The sequence below is a fragment of the Thunnus maccoyii genome, chromosome 3 (genome assembly GCF_910596095.1).
Source record: "Thunnus maccoyii chromosome 3, fThuMac1.1, whole genome shotgun sequence".
Lineage (NCBI taxonomy): Eukaryota > Metazoa > Chordata > Actinopteri > Scombriformes > Scombridae > Thunnus > Thunnus maccoyii.
This window is the reverse complement of record NC_056535.1, coordinates 14,224,662-14,242,605: the sequence shown is the minus strand read 5'-3', so window position 1 is coordinate 14,242,605 and position 17,944 is coordinate 14,224,662. Positions and strand designations below refer to the sequence as shown.

At 43.6% G+C, this 17,944-nt stretch overlaps 1 protein-coding gene across 1 annotated transcript in view; it reads right to left on the bottom strand.

The window, feature by feature from the left end:
- The window catches only part of rassf5 (Ras association domain family member 5), a 28,267-nt gene extending 11,165 nt beyond the window's left edge, over positions 1-17,102 (bottom strand). The window contains exons 1-2 of the mRNA XM_042407349.1: positions 15,810-17,102; positions 2,070-2,188 (exon numbers count right to left, since the gene is read on the bottom strand). Of these exons, the coding sequence (XP_042263283.1) occupies positions 2,070-2,188; positions 15,810-16,599 (909 nt within the window). The 5' untranslated portion in view covers positions 16,600-17,102. The remainder of the gene's footprint in view (positions 1-2,069; positions 2,189-15,809) is intronic.
- Between the last annotated feature and the right edge of the window lie 842 nt (positions 17,103-17,944).

The window sequence follows — 17,944 nt, the reverse complement described above, 5'->3', positions numbered from 1 at the left end:
TGTGGGTTTTATGTAGACCCATGCTATAATTAGGACTAATCTGTTAAAAGTCAAGCCAATCAGGGAAAGATACAGTGCAGAAAAACTCCACAGCTGCACTATCACCGGTAGTTTGTTGGTGGAGAGGTGGGCTTGTGGTACTTAAAGTGAGATCAAGAAAATAATGAATGATTGCCCTCACAATAGAGATTACAGCGACCTCTAACCTTACACTGACCCTTCAATCTGCCCTCTGACTCCGCCAGTGACCCTCTCATCAAAAAGCTGCTAATGCCCCCCGTCACCGCTGAGATTGATTGCGCATACGTGCATCTGTCTGCACACGCTGTTTCTGTGTGTGTAATATGATTTTAAAATCTACTCAGACAGGATTACACTGTACGTAAACCTATATGCTGCAGGAGAGCTTTAGGATGGCAGGGACTGTATGTCATCATTTCATCGGGTGTCTGTCAGGTTTGAAGACTGATTACCTGCAGCTCTGCTCCTTGCTTCCATCAGTGTAATCACTACGGGAGAAGGGCGCACACAGGGGGTGGGATGCTACACACACACACACGCACGCACGCACACAGGCACACGCACACACACACACACGCTAAACGACACTCCTGCTGGCTTCAAGTCGATGAAACCAGGTCTGTGTGCTTCATGTATGTGTGACTGCAGCAGTGTCTGTGCGTATTGGTGGGAAAGGGGATCAATTTCTGCTGATGCACATATAATAAGGACCCGTAAAGATAAAGGAGAAAGAGAATACAACTGCACAACACACAGAGGAGCAGCTATAATGGCGAGCAAAAGGGAGAGTAGGGAACCGCAGGAAATAAACTGTCATCTCTCCTCTTGTCTGCAGCACAAATGTCCTCTATGAGCCAAACGGGAGTGTCAGCTCTTGGTTCATATACCTCCAAGACATGACATCATCAACGCTCGCTTAATTCTGACTTTTAGCTCATTATCTTCATCTGCACACCCGTTTAACTTGCTGAGAGTAGTAGCACTTCAGACAAAGACATTTAGTAACAGACATTATCCTCTCTTGCTTCAGTTCTTGCCATCTCCATTGACATGTTTCAGGTCAGCATGATTGTGTGTATTTGCTCATTCTTTCTAGAAGCAGAGTACTACCTGGCACATCACCAGGGATCTAATTTTGTGTTATCTGCCCCCTTGGGCACAGAGTAGCTGCCAACATTCTGCTGCAAGCTTGCAGGGTTATCCAGCTCTCTCTCATGCATGATGTGTGTGTGTGTGTGTGTGTGTGTGTGCGTGTGTGTGCTGGACCACATTGCGTGGGTGACTGAGGCTGGGATGCCAAGAGCAGAATCCTGTACACACACACACACACACGTGCTTACACAAAGAGTGGGAGCAGTATTATTTTGAGGATGAATTTTACATAATTACTGTATTGGTAGATATATCTCATGTCTCGGACAGTATGAGAGTATGGAAGCATGGCTGAAATTTCAGATTTGATGTACAAAAGTCTGCTTGAATCACCGATCAGTTTCAACTGTGTCACTTGACACCTTGTTATATTTCAAAATACTGAAATATTCCACAAGCACACAGAACAATCCAAGAAGCTGAGGAAGTAAGGAAATCACTGATTGAATAAATCAATGGCACACTGCAGGACAGAGGCTGCAGGGAGACTACCAACAGGAGCGTAAGCGTAAGCCATGAGAGTAAGAGAACAGGCAGAGGAGAGAGAGGAAGGTACATCGGATGCTGATGTGACATAGCATATTCTGTCCCGGGAACATTCTGTGACCAAAAAAAGCAAATGAGTGCATATATAAATTCGTAAGCAGACAGCCGAGGAGGATGAGAGGCATGTTGTGCAAGAGGAGGATGATTATGTAAAACTGAAGGCTTGCTAAAAGAATGAACCCTGCCTTACCCAGTCCTGGCTCATGTACACCTCTGCACGACGCACACACACACACACACACTAACACTGACACTACAGTAAATCATAGATGAATGTTTGTGCTATTTATCAGTGTAAGTCTAATCCTACTAATACAGTATGTTACACTATTAGTATATGAAATGCTCACCTTGTGCTGATGAGCTGTGGAGCAATGGCTTCTGGGAGATGGAGTTTCTTTCCTGTCCCTCTGGTTGCAGTCCACCTGGACCTGACTCTCACACTCCAGGTGACAGGTGTAGCTGCAGTCTGATGAGCACAAAAACACACCAATTAGAGAAAAGAGTAATACTTAGTTAGCAGTAGTGAATGAAACACTGTCAAACACCGATCCAACAGTTTGTGTATTGACAATATTCCTCCATGCTATTTCGTGTCAGAGAGTGGAATGTTGTTTAGTCAACTGTAAGTGTGAAAGTTAAACTAGATAGCCTGAACAAAGTCATTGAATCAAACATATGTAGTCCTGCAAAAGCTCCCTTTACATATCAAGCTAGCTCCATCTAGTGGCTAATGCCAGACTCACACCTACAAGTTATTAGACTATAAAGAAAGTAACTGACAACACCTGTTTGTGTGTATCTAGATTTAATTCTGCACACATAAAATATACCTCTCAACTTATTGTTATAACATGGAAAATTAGTTGAGCAACTACTTTTTGTAGGTTGCAACTTTGAGATCCACTTCTGTTGTTACATCTCATTTACTACAGATGGCAGGAAATGTTTTGCTATGTACCATTGTCTCAAAGAAACATGATATCTTCTGGTGCAGAGACATTACACAATTTATAATGGACCTACTGTACAAAGTCCAGCATTGAACATAACAGAAACAAACACATGATGTAATAGACATAATGTTTTATAACAATGGACAGTCCACTTATACATTCAAGGCCAACAAAGTGTATCAGTATAGCAGCGCTGGCACAGTCAACTCCCATCTACAGCTCAGCCAGAAAAGAATAGATTTACGTACTTCCCCCAGAACTTCCCCAGACTGTTGTACTTTAATTTTTAGTTGGTTCCACATATGACAGCCTTGGCTTGTTATTGCTGTGCAGACTTTATTGTACCCAGAGGCTTTCCAGTGACACGCACAGCCTCACATCTGACATCTCTGTTGGTAAAATCTGTGCTAAATAAAAAAGAGAGATTTTAAAACCACATGGATAAAAGAGAGGACTGCAGTTTGGGGGAAACTCTGAGTCAGATCCCTTTTTATGGTCCTCATACAGGAAGGCCTCTTAAATAAAACTCCGTACAACATAAATAAATAAAAACATTAAATCATTTCAACTGTCGCTTACTTGCTTAAAAATATTTGCTGTGTAGTTTTCTAGTGCACCTCTTGGTTGCTGCAGTCAATGCTGTCCTTCCTGCATGTATGAGCTAAGCTAAGCCTGGTTGTTTTCCTGTCTACTGATAGTAGTGGCTCTGTCTGTATCCTACACAGAGAGGGACAACACTGCGTCTCTCACACGCAGCATCAGAACTGTAACCATGGTAACAAGCTTCTTGATGACCACTGTAGAAAGAGAAGAGCTTGCTTATATAAGGTCACTGGTAGAATGCTGCATGGAGGCTTTTTGAGTTATTAATTAGCTATGAACCTTAAAATAATCACCGATATCATGCCCAGAACTGCAGGATTTTTTTTTTTACAAATTCATTGTTTAGGAATTAAATGCTTCATGTATCTTGCACAAGCTGGAATACAGTGAGCCTGATTGCTGAAATTCAGTAACGCAGAGAAGCATGGATAAGAAGAAGTGTAAAGAGAAACGGGACAGGGCTTACTGACAGGAGGGATGTGTCTAGCAAGGAAGCAAGTTCAGATAAAGGATACCTTGGTTGTGACAGTTTAGAGGTCACCGCATTAAGAGAGAAAGACATAAGTGTGTGTGTGTGTGTGTGTGTGACAGACACAGGTTTGGCAGAGGGAGACTGAGAGGGAAGGGCTGCAGAGTATCGCTGACAGCAGGGATGTGTCTAGGAAAGAGGAGAGTTCAGATAAGGGATATTCTGCTCATGAAAATTTAGAGGTCACTGTAGAAAGAGAAGAGAAAAGGAAACACAAAGGGGAAAGGAGGAAAGAAACTCCTTTCCTGCCATGTTTTCCTTCATTTACTCTACCCATTTTTATCCTGGGTTAGAGACTGTGCCTTCGCTTGCATATAAACCAAACTTAAAGCAGCTACAATTTAGATTTTTATAATAACGATGAATTATGAAGAGTATTATTACCTGACTGTTCAATTCCTCCAAGCTCTATGGAGCTATTTAGCATCATTAAACTCATTGCTTTGGTTTTCTGGTGCACAACGTTACTGTTTTGGTTCACTCTCATAGTATTGTTTTTGGCTGCAGATTTTGTCAGCAAGCTATATTCTACGTGTCCAGGCACCTGCTGGTGCCATAGTGGAGCATTAAGCAGCTTAAGAGCCATATATTTTCCTCAGAATTCAGTAGAGACCAAAAACAGACCTAAAACAGAGTGAATTTTGGAGTTACATTCACCAGCTGGCCAAAAAAAAAGACTCAGAGTGAATGCTAAAATTGCTCTGTATGTATTGGTTGTGATAGACAACTGTATGCTAACCAAGTCGCCTTATCAACCTAAAATGTGAAGTCAGTGTTGTGTTCACAGATTGTTTCCGCTGCCCCCATGTGGCCAAAAAATGATTTAATGCAAGTTTAAAAGATATAACTGCTAGCTTGCTTGTTGTGCTACATATCACAACCTCTTGACTTGTCCTACGTTTGAAACTTCTCAAAGAACTTTAGTACAAAGTAGTTGTGATATTAGCACAAGCTACGAAAGCTCTGTAAATTGCCAGCCATATCATTTTAGCGTCTGCTGTCATTCCCAAGACAGCAATCAGTGTTGGTGTTGGCTGGTGGTGACTTAAGAGAGAAGACACCGCCCTCCACCGTTAACCTGATAATTCATATTGAAGACAGGAATTGCTGCTGGGCGAACTCTAAGGAAAACATGAGGAATGCTCAGAGGTGGAAACTTTCCTGAGACACACCTACCTTGTGATACACCACTGTCAGCAAGTCTCGGTTCACTTAGGATCCAGATTATTCCCACACTGATAATGCAAGCTGTCTCTCACTGACACATGTACATTAGCACGCAGAGAAATTAGCATTTCAGCATTTTTGTACAAAAAAACATTTTGGACAGAAATTTGTGGTATGATATATTTGTGCTGACAAGGGCAGTGTGTCTTGTACTTACATCCTTGTTTTACACTGAACTGACCACAGGTATGGACTTGAATTTGGAGAATTAAGTTTTAAGATTATAATAAGTGTTACATTTAAGGTACTACTTTCAGTAGCTTCAATGTGCCTCTGTAACTTGTAAAAGTCAAGCAATTCAGATGTTTTCTTATGTATATGCATGAGTTTGTGTATATCCTGGATGTATGCGCACACCTAGTATCACATGTACCTCCTTGGGATGCTGTGCCATGCCTGTGTGAGTGCTAATGAGCGGGTGGAGAAAGTGTAGCAGTGATCCAGTGACCCAGAAGAGCTCTGAAGGTTATCCAGACATGCTGACACAGGCACAATCAGAGAGAAACACGAAGGAGAAGCATGAAAGCGAAAGTAAGAGAGGCGAGGAGTCAGCAAATTGGAGATTTTTTCTTGTGTGACTTTTCTAGCATGATACTAGTTTGAGTGCCTGAGACAAAAAATCCCCCTCTGGACTCCATGTTCGGACTTGCAGAGAGTTCCCTGTATTCACCAGTGGAAAGTACAGTGTTACGTCGGATGGGGAAGTTGCTTGAATTTTAAGAAAAAAAGCAGATTCCCCTCAGCTGGATTTTTAGGAGAAGTTGTTTTCAGGTCCACTTAGGGAACAGGTTTTGTTTGAGGAACTCCCATCACTGGATTCTTTATAATAAAGTTGACTCATTCATTGGTCCAGTTCAGTAGATTTTCAATAGTATTCTTGCTATCTTATTTTATATATATTCCAAATTATGGGAACTACCTTTTACTTCCTGTATTTTGTTTTGATTCTTCATGCACATTTCCAGGTCTATATTTATATTCTGGGGCTCTGTTGGAAGATCTTTGCATGATTTACAGTTAGAAAAAAATCCTTATTTATCTCATACTGGCCCTTAATGCAGCCCCTCAGTTCAGCCTCTGTCTGAAACAGGACGTTAGCTCCTGTTTCTTTAAGGACCCCCTCACGATCTTTTTCTCATTCTTTACTTGAAATATAAACTTCTCAAATACATCCATACATGTTCAAGCCAGAATTCTGATGCAAAATATGCGAGTGGACAACGTCAACAACCCATGGAAGAACCTTAGCAACAAAGGCTACAGAACTGACGGACATATGTGGGAATGCATAAATGATCTGATGTTCGATGGGGAAGTAGAGGTAACTTTGCAAACGGAGCGTTCAGATCAGGCTGAAGCCCTGGTTTTTGACTTCAAGATGACATTTTTAAATACGGTCACCTAAAGTTTTGGAACTTTGACCATGTTTAATATAGAAATCCCTTATTATAACAGTATAAAAATGACAGAAAATCATAAAAGCATAATATGTCCCCTTTAAATTCCGTACTGGACCAGGGAAGAGGACCTTAATGTATTCTGCTCCCTTTGATCGGAAAGTGCTTCAATCACATATTAAACTTCAAGAACCTGCTTCACTGGACTCTTTTAAAAGTATTTATGATATGAAGGCGAGTTAATCTAGCTGTCAGTGTTTAGAGACTGTGTTATTTGACTGGCCTTTTAAGATACTTTTAAGAACTGCAGAGCTTTGAATCTTTTCATTCTTTTATCCTTATCAACAGGTCTTTATAATTCCACTATATCTTTTTAGAGTCTTGATATACTTTAGTTCTTGTGTATTTCTATTTTTGTGTATGTGGTTTTCTATTTTTCTGTTTTACTTTCCTTTTGAGTCTGTATTATGTTTTGTAACTACTATGTGCTGCTGCTCAGGGCAGTCCTGTAAAAGATATTCAATCTCAGAGAGGCATTTCTTGGTGAAATAAAGCTACTATAAAATGTAGACAATTTAATGACAGGGAACACACATAAACATGCACACGCATGTGCATGTGAGGACAAGACACCAAGAGATGACTGTAATGAAGTAGAGCCATAAACACTCATCAGCATCTCTTCCCACTGCGCAGAGCCATAATTTCTGCAGCCCGTGTGTGTTGTCTCAACAGGAAGAAGGGCTGTGGTGTTATGTGTCGCACTCGCCATGGTAGACTGGCCTCGGTTGCTCCTCTATGGCAGGAGATGAGCACACACACTCTTCCTTGGCCCCTCATCCCATCATTCCAGTCTGACTGCTTTTAAAATGACACTGCCTCCAGACAAAGAGGGGTGATGATGCAAATAGAAACAGAAAGAGATGGAGAGATGAACAGCGCTGGGAGAATCCATCAGTGCAGTGGAAAAGAGATAACGGAGCTTAGATCTATACTATGTAGAGATCTATATGTGGTGGCTGTCTTAACTTCCTCTGCTGCACTTGGGTCAATAACACCCGCTGCGAGGGAAGACAGGAAAGGAGGAGCTTTGATTTCAGTGCGTTAAACGACGACAATTATGCTCTCAAAAGAGGGCGCTCAGATTGCCTTTGTAGAGGGAAAAATTTCCACGGTTATGTTTCTGTTTTCTGTCTCCCAAAATGTCTTTCTTTTGTTTTTTTCCTCTCCATTCCCATCGTGCTTTGGAAGACCAAGGAGGCAGAAAATTGTCCTGTTTCTGCATCATCTCTTGTAACCCGAGATGTTCCTGTGTGTGATGAAAACTGGACTAAGTGCTGTTTGTGTATGTATGTGCAAGACAGAAAGAGGACTGGAAGATAGGGGATGTGGGTGGTTTGTTTTTTCTGTGAGACAGTGGGTGTGGGACAGACAAGAGAGGATAAAGACACAGATTAGTGGTGTTTCTCAGGTCACGGAGGATGTCTGTATGGCACCAGATAGAGAGACTGAGAGAGAGACATTTAGTTTTTTTTCTCATTGTCTCGATGACAAAGGGAGGAGGGGGTAAATAGGGGATAGGTAGCTATAATGTGGGGGCAAAGATATTAACACGGTCACTAATGAACCTAAAGGGAGCTCTGCAGGTCTTACGAGGGAATTAAGAGCAGCTTTGGGGTCTTTGGGGGGGCTTTATCCAGTCTGATCCCATCAGAGCTCATTTGGAGCAGTTATACATGTTCTCCTACTGTGTGGCTCATACACATACACACCATGCTACTCATACTACAATTTTCCATCTCTCAGTCCATCATTAAATCAAATATTACACTTTTTTTCCATTTTCTTACATGCTGTCTCCTTTACTCACTAAATGAGCTTCCAGGATATGCACTTCATATGCTGACCTACCGGAGATGACCAAACAAATCTGTCCCAACCTAAATAAAATCTGACCCCGTTCACCTTGACATCTGTGTGTGAGAAGTAATTTCATATTTTAATTTCTGACATTCTTTATCCCCATCACTGCAGGGTCTCTATCTTACTCTTTCCCAATTGCTCCATCTGTCTAGCTACAGATGCTCCCCAGAATTAACCAAACAAGAGTAGAGCCCAGCTTTAATTTGTTTTTGAAAGGCTTTTTCCGTCTGAGCTGCAAATGGACGCAGCCGAATGTTTAAAGGGGTATGTTTTTGACTCTTGAGAACATTCCTGAAGCTGATGATCACATCATTATTTCATCATTTAGTAGTTTCCTATCATAATTTCGGATGGATGCTCTTCTGAGGGTTAACAGAACTGAGATGATGAAATATTTTCATGATGAGTAAGTTAATCAAGAATGCATTGTAGCAACAATCCATTCTTGATTAGCAGCAGCTGTTTTTTGTTTTGGCTCTTGAAGTCATTCTGAAATAACAACCAAACAACCAAAACATGGCTCTTGGAACAACCTCACACGGACTGCTTACGCCAGAATCTCCACAGAAAGTAACACTGAGTGTATGTCACTTTGTTGTAAGTATTGTAAGTTTATTGCTGTCTTGTTCGATTGCCACCTAATTGTAGCAATCGCAAAAATTCCCAAGAAGTGTTCTGTATTTTCCAACTGCTCGACCATCTGTGTGGCAGGACTGGGCTGTACAGCTTCATGCAATTTCAAAATACAGATAAAAACATTATTCTGATCTTGACATGTAGGCAAAATCACATAAAACAATCAAACTGTTGACAAAATATTAACTCAAGGTCCATTTACTATATTTCTTCTGGTGCTTTCAGCCACATCTCATGGCCTTCATCAGCTGATGAAATGGAATTTTCTCAATTGGCACTGTGTGATGTGTAGAACCATATACAACCACCTGCTATCAAGATGATAACTGAACCATTGCCATGACGACTGAGCAAACTCCATCTGGTAATGAAGGCCACAATATGTGCGAGTACAGTCATCAAGTTATTATATTTATATAAGCGTCATCCAAGACCACGACTTTGGCAGGAAATAATCATAGATAGAAGACACAAGGAAAGAGGAACTGAGGATTGACTGGGTTCCCTTACAGAGAACACCATCTAAAAATATCCATTATCTGTCTGCGGTAGCTGGTGTTGACGTTTCTGAAGCTTTTGAGACCGCAGCGTGACGTCATGTCACTCAGGTTGAGTGATGAGCTCTTGATGAGCAGCTCCCTGAGTCATGTTTGGTCAGGGTCTTATCAGGCACGCACACACACACACACATACACACACTTAAACACTAAAGAGCTGCAGCAAAATCTTGTTTTTACTCAGCTGTCAGTCTCTTGCTGTGAATGAATCAATAATTCTGCAGCGCCCGTCCATTTTTGCTCCCTGTCTCTTTTCACTCGAGCCACACTTTGTGTTAATGATACATTATGTATTCATCATCACCCCCCCCCCCCCCCCAAAAAATCCTGCATTAGCCAGTCCTCTATTTGGAGAAAACATGGGAAAAATCGATGCCATGCAGCCTCCAGCAGCTTCACTCTTATCTCAAATTCCTGTTACAAATATGAAAGTCAATATGATAATCCACTTACATAGGATTTTCTAGACAGATTGAAAATGTGTAGATTTTCTGTGTTTGTGTGTGTATATACGTGAAAGAGAGAGACAAATTCACTGTAGATCACCACTGCTGCTTTAATATTACCAGTTTACTGGACTATTCTGCCAATCTTTAGCCTCTGTCGTCACTGCTAACACATGATCATAGACACATAGACACTATGTGCTCTTACACAAAGAGCAAACAAACATAGATCAGCCGATAGAGGGGGGGCATATAGACAAAGAATAACAGGGCTGGAGGGCATTGCAGTTCACAGATAGGCAGATTGATGCACACAATACCCAAATATTTTGGCCCACAGCCGGCCTCTGAGGCCAACCCTGTTCATCCTGACACAAGGCAAAAGTGTCTACTCATCATACCCCTTTGCTCCAAAATACTGACCCCTATTTTCATCACCACAAAACTGATCAGCTTTCTTACGCAACTTCTAAATCTCATTTTTCAGGTTTTTCTACTTGCGCACACTCCACTCTCCTCCCCTCTTCATACCTGAGGTGGTGAGAAGCGATCCATTGGAGGATGATCTTCGGAGGATCCTCAGGCTGTCGCTCCAGGAGCGAGACTTAGGCAGCCTCTTCAGCAGCCTCCCCAGCCTGCGTGACACCTGTCCAAAGCAGGCGCTGCCGACTTCCCCTTCCGAATCCCCCCTGACCTCCTCAAGATGCAGAGACACCTGGCCGAGAAATGTTCTGCCCACCCCGACCGCTTTAACGTCCCCGGATTCGACCTCAACCCCAACCCCTGTCCCTTCCTCCGGGACGAGAGGTGCTATCTGTGCCATGGATGGAGCATGGTGGCACCATCCGGCAGGCACCGTCCTGTGCGCGTAGCCCTCGCTGGCCCTCCTGTCCTGCCCCTGGCTGCCCCTGTCCCTCTGAGGACTGCCCCAGCGCCAGCCCCCCCAGTGCCCCCCTCTGCCATCCCAGCGCAGCCACTCTGCCACCGGTGCCACGCTCCGAATAAACAGCCCCCTCTCCACTCGCTCTGCCACCCCTCCACCTGTACTCCTTACACGCTCCCTAAAGCTCTCACCTCTCTACTAGCCTCACTCTTTTTTTCCTCTCTGGCCTGCACCTCAGCACTCCTCCTCACACCCAAGCGTGCGGACATGAGCCCTGAATCTCTGCTGTGCTACTTGTCCCTCTGACGTCCTATCGTTTCTCTGTTATCACTGCTCTCTCATCCTCTCTCTTTCTCTCTCCCTTCTTTCTCTCTCCCCCTCTCTCTCTCTCTTTCTCTACTGCAGCACCCACACACTCTGCAGTAACAAACAGCCAGCTTAAAGAGACAGAGACCCCCAAATGCAGACCCAATCCTGGCTTTTCTGTTCCCCCTCTTTCCTCTCTTTCCAGCAACAGGAGCCTTTCTCCTTTCCCGTCCCCTCAGCGGTCGACTGTATACACTTCATTCAGTAGTGAAGGCCACGGTGAGATCTCCACACAATAAAGGCAGAAATGTCACAAACCACTGCAGAGCTGCTTATCCACGCTACCTTCCCTCTTCTCCTCGCTTTTTCTGTCTCCTCGGTGTGAAACCCACAGCCTGGTTGAGGGGAAGTGACTCAGCCACCCTGTCTAACCCCGCAGTGTCATATCTTGCCGGTGTGAAGGACATGCATCACATCAAGTGTGTGTCTGGGTGCTTGTGTGTGTGTGTGTGTGTGTGTGGGTTGAGGTGATGCGCAGTCCGTCAGTTATTAATATGCACTGTGAAAGAGAGAGAGAGAGGGCCACTGGGAGTTCTCCTCCTGCCCTACTTCTAAAATCGAAGAGTTTAGAGGAAGAGGATGTTCGCTCACAAGCGTATGACATAATCACGAGCAATACCGTAAGGAGGTTATGCTTTGATATCACCTCTGCAGTGTCTGTTGTGTTTACGTTGGATGATGTCAGGTGCGTTTTTCTAATTATCCAAAATCCCTAACTCTCTCTCAACTAACATGTTTTTAAGAATGTCTTTGTCCTGTCCTTTCTGCTCTAACCACCTCTTCCTCTGCAGTCCTGCTATCACTATCCACCAAGGGCAACCTAAATATAGCCCTGGTTGAAAATCCCCACTGTTCTGCCATACATGCAGCAGAGCAGCGATGCACGGTGAGGAGAGAGCTGAAACACATGAGCTCAGAAGGAATGTTTTGGCTGAATTCTAGTTAAAACTATATCCATCGCAGGTCTGGCAGAGCGGCAGCGGCAATGGTATGCCGGGACAAGAAGGTTATGAGCCATTTAACACAACCCTCCTCCCGTGTTTTCTTCTTTCACTGTGAATGGAGCTTTGAGAGGACCGATGTGAAACGGACGAGAAGGTTCCTGAGACAAGGCCTGTACTGTGCAGACCAGAGGATGGGGTAAAATAAGGAAGAGTTTAAGGAAGAAAAAAAATACATCCCCTATAGAGAGTTCAGGAATGCCATGGGGCATAAAGAATATGCTGGGAGGGTAACTGAAGGTCTATGGCAAATGTTTGTGTGTGTTTAGGTGTGTGTGTGTCCATCCCTGTCTCTGCGGTGACCAGCAGACGACCCCACATCTGCTGCTGTAGATGATCTGTAACGATGAGGATCTCTACTCTGTTTGCAAATGTTTAAACACGAATACAGTTAATACTTCATTCCTACTATAAATAATTCTGAGATGTGTACGTGAGCTACATTACTCATGTAATGAAACATGGTTCATTGTGCTTTTTCTTGTTGTGAAATCAAGTTTCGAGAAACTCTGATCTCTGGGACATTCACCTTGTTGTACAGTGCTCTGACACAAAGAGCAGAGACCAATAACAAATCAAAGTACGCAGTGAGACATGGCCACTTAGAACAAAATAACAAATACTTGACAACACAATTACAACATAGCTCTCATCATATGTAATGATGTCTGATTACACGCAATACTTACAGTGTACTTCAGGTGGCTTTAAATCTATTTTTAGACGTTACAATTGTGTATAAATACACTAATAAACACATTATGTCCTTAAATCTGCTTATAGCTACATTGTAGTGTGTTATAAATGATCTTTTAATTGTTCATATGCTGCTTTGAGATGCTAAATAGGGGGATAAAGTGTTACCCCAAATTGTGTATATAAGCCAAGAGTCTTGTGCTGTTGCTGTGACAGAGCACGGGCGCCACAACAGCATGGTTCCCTGAAAGCTTTAATTAAATATCAATCTGACATCTGACTCTGTCTGCCAGTCTGTAATCCCAACCTCTCTATCCCGGAGACATAATCCCGGGCAGGAGACACCCTGAGCCGGGATTAAGGAGGCTGCCGTTCCCCTCCCTCACTCCCTGCCTCCCTGGACCAATGGCACAACATGGAGAGATGACGAATCAAACCATGAGAGGAGTAATAAACAACAACCAATAATGGGATACAACCCAGATCTACTGTACAGATTTATATCACTGTTACACACTGAGCTTCCCTGTACAGTTTGCTTTTCTAATATCTGTTTACAACATTTTTTAGGAGTAAAAGACCATGAATAAATGAGCCTGATTAGTGTCAGTAAAGCAGACATACAAAGCTCATAAATGTCTAGACTGTCACATTTATCAGACATGTTGGTCATATGCTTCATTATTTTACGCCCCATTAGGCTCTGGTGCCACATTCGGCTCTCGTCTGTATGCGTGTAGTGTGTATTTATTCATATAACGAGGGGCTTGCTGTGGCTTGGACGCACCACGAAATCAAACCTACATCTAACTCCCGAGAGGAGCAATAAAGATAATAAAAAAGCACAAATCCGAACGAAAGCCAGCAGTAGGAAAGAAAGTCAAAGGACTTCACGATGACGAAAAACAAAGCGGCAGACTATGAGACTGGGAGCTCTGGCTGGATTGACAGATTCCACTGTGGGGAAAGGCCACATCACAACGCTCTCTACTGTCCCGGGGGGGGGGGGGGGGGGGGGGGAACAAGCTGCATTTTCTATAAGCTTCATATGCAGCAAAGCCAAAGCAGATAGAGGCATGGTGATGAATTAAAGACAACAAGACAAAGGCACAGAATGATGGTTGTTTATGGTTGCGAGGCTTCCCGTTCTCTCACTCCCTGTCATTTGCTGGGTGTAGTTGAAAGAAGAGCATGTGTGTGTGCGTGCTGTTTCTATTTTGGCTGTTTTGGTTACGCTTGTCCCCGCAAAAATACCCTGAAATGCCTAAATCTGTATTGCTTGTCATAAATGACCCCCATGACTGTACACCGCACTCACCTCTGATGTTTTCCGAGAAAAAAAAAAAAGGGACAATTTACTCTAGAGGTCGGCTGCTGGCAGCATAAAGCTACTGCTAATTAGCTTGATCCATAAACGGACTAGTGGAGAGAAAAAAAAAAACTCAGTGAAGTTCTTGGGTTATAAAGAAACTCATGACTCTGTGTGTGTGTGTGTGTGTGTGTGTGTGTGTGTGAGTGAATAGTGCTTCAGTAATCTCTGCTCTCGCTCCACTGAGCTCTTGCTGATAACACACTAAATCAGACAGCTCCGCAGTGCTGGACAAACTCTTGTTCTTTTCCCCTTATCCCTCACTCCTTCCTCCCCATCTCTCTTGTCCTAGCTCTCCGTCTCTCCTCATTTTTATCATCCTGCCTTTCTCCACCTCTCCTCTGACTCTGCACAATTTTTTACCATTCCTGTTTCCAACTACTTGTCACCCTCTCTTTCTCTCTCTCTCTTGTTCCGTCTCTCCTCTTTCCGTTTCTCTATCTTTCTTCCCTCACTTTCAATCCCTCCTTCAATTTGCTTTATCTCAAACTGCTGTGCAGCCGCAGCTTCCCCATGACAGAGTGCTGCTGACACAATGCCAAGTCAGCAGCAGCATGCACTCACTGACACACACACAGACACGCATCGTGCATGCATGTACTATATACACACACCTAAGTGCAGACAAAGGAGCTGATACTAAGACACTGAACTCAATGTTTCTAGTAAAAGGCGTGTATATACTTTTGACTTGTACTGTATGTGTGCACATGTGTGTATACGAGTCACATATCCACGCTGCCAGGTCAAATTGGCTTGGCCAAAACTATATGAATCCCAGAGCAGTGCAGGTGAGAGTGATGTCATCAGAGCCTGAGCGGCTCTCAGCGGTATTCATGTGACCCCAGAAACTACACTTGACTGTGTATAATGGCCGTAAGTATACCATTAAATACACAAACAATAAATCTCACAATTAACTGTGAGATTTACAAACATTTCCGTTGTGTTTCTGGATTACACAAAATGCACCACTCACACTGTCTTTCCCTGTCTCTGAGCAGAGGCTGCAAATCACAGAGTGAGAGCTCTGGGAGGCAAAGCTGGAAGGACAAGATAATGGGCTTTCCATGGACAGTTTTTGGCTGTGTCTGTGGAGCAAAATGCTCAGTAATGTCCTTCCCCGTCATACTGGCTCACTCTCAAAGGCACATGCACACTTTTTTGTGTACAAACACACACAGAAACCAGTATGGAAGAGTTAAGCTCCCGGCTCCCTATGCTCATCATAAAATAATCCAGCAGTGTAACAGAAACCAATTACAAAACTGCCCTCAGTGAAGTATTTTCTAACCGTTTCGTTTCAAAACGGAAAAGACAATAAACACACAAACTGATGCAACTATTGTTGGCATTTAAATGTATGTGTTTGATTTACAGCATATGAAAAAGTGAGGTTTTGATCAAAACTGGCTGGTCGCTTATTGGACCAACAGGTCAAAGTCTACCACATGAAGTTCGGGAATTGACAAAATACTCAGGTGGACCATCATCTACTTACTTTGACACCTGAGTGCCTGTGCAGTGATCTGACGAGGACAGGAATCACACCAAGCCTGCTTAACGAGCTTGGCCTCGAACCGGTGTCCTTCTCCCGTCTCTGTCCTCACCCGGGGGTCCACCCCCTGAGGGAAGATGGACCAGGCCTCCCGGCGAGGACGTTCGTGGCGGGCCAGCCTCACGACTCCGGTCCTGCCCTGTGTGAGGCGCTCCAGCGGGAGACCGCCGCTCTCCTCTTGCGTCGACGGAGAGGAGGAGATGCTCTGATGTCCGCTGTCTCCGCTCCGAGAGTCCCGTCTCCCGTGTGCCGAGTTCCGGCGCCTTTGCGCTCCTTTGTGCCCATTCGCAAGCGATGCGCTTGACATGACATTGATGCCCGACCTCATGAGAGATCCCCTCCGACCACCTGTGTTGTGGTTGGAGTCGCACTCAGTGTTGCTGTTGCAGTCACTGGTAATGTGTCCGCTTTGACTTGTTCGTGTCCAGCCTGTGGTGCGCCTTTCGCAATCCGTGCTGCCCTCCTTTCTGTGCCGGTCCGGGCTACGTGGCGCAGCAGGGGCGGCCGAAGCTCTGCATCCTTCACCGGGTATTCCTCCTTTTACCGCCGTTTCTCCCACTGGTCCCGGAGACAAGGGATGAGTTCTCGATTCCCCTTGAGCAGTGACCGATGCGCACTCTCCGCCGCTCCCCGAGCCTCTCCTGAACATCATCTTCTCCAAGGATGACTTCCTCGGCAGGGTGATTTTCTTCAATACCAGGAGCTGCGGACTCACCACACTCGCAGACGCCATTGTCCTGTTCCCCTGAGATGTGTGTATGTTTGGCTGTTTAGAGTGTGTATTAGTGTTTCTCACTCCGTGCCCTGAATGTAAACTCAACTCTCGCCCGCGACAAGCGTGTAGTAGTGACGCAGGGGATTGACAGCTTTAAAAACTGTGGGCGCGCTCCCTTTTAAAGCGACAGGAGCGCGCAATAATCCCTGGTTCATACTGTAGGTTTGATTTGACATTACCTAAATATTAAGTAGCCTACTTCACTGGATAACATTTAACTTTCTTATTACTCATCTGACTGTTATTTGATTTGTTGACTATTGCTACTAGGCATTTACTCTAAATTTAGTAATAATCCGTTGAAACCACTTGTAGCCTACTAAAAGTAGACTACAGAAAATAACTGGCGAAAGCCAGAAACCACAATCACAGATGAAGAGTCTGTGGAGAGACCATAGACTGGACTTAGAAGTAACTGAGACATAGAACATAAAAATAATGAGGATATGGGATTTTCTTTTTCTTTTTTTAAAATATATGATGCCAAGAAAAAAATATGGTAAAAAATTAAAGCAAAGCCTTTGACATCTCATACCTGTTTTGGACTATGGAACTTTTTCTCATGTGTGTAATCAATTATTATTTACTTTTTTGAAGGTGCTAAAGAGGGCTCAGGCAAAAGCTACACAAATATCTCAGCAGAAAACCTCTAACTGCTCATGAAAGTGAAGTGAAAAGTATAAAACGGGACTGACACAGCAAATCATTTAGGTGAGCGTGAGGTATATACAGCTCTGACTATTGCCATGATGTAAAACTGTGTGAAATTCTAAGTAATAAAAACACAGCATCACCCTTGTTTGTGTGGGCTTGTAACAGGAAAGTTATCAAATTTTCCACTTCGCCAGGAGCTCGTCATATGAGCGGCTCAAAACCACAGACAGTTGCGCGCGTCCCCTTAACCACGCCGAGGAAGCCCCCGAGGACTAGAAAACCAGTCCTACACAGAGTGAAAAACTTTCATTTTCATGCTACTTTCACTCTACTTTGCAGTGTCACAACAGCACACTCGTTTTCTGTTTTGTTCGAGACCTTTTATACCTCCCCACACCGACTTTAATGTTAAAGTAATTTGAGTACACTCTAAATATGAGATTGTACTGTTACCAAAGCAATTTGTGACCTTATTGACTTTTCAGAACTTGGTGATTCATCCTCACAGAGGTGTGTTGCTGCTGTGAATTTAAAAGAGGGGACATGAAATGATTTTTACTTTCACTTTTCCACCTATATTACTTCATCAACTGACTGAGATGATATTATTTCTCTAGACAAAAAAGAATGAATGATTAAATCTGGTACT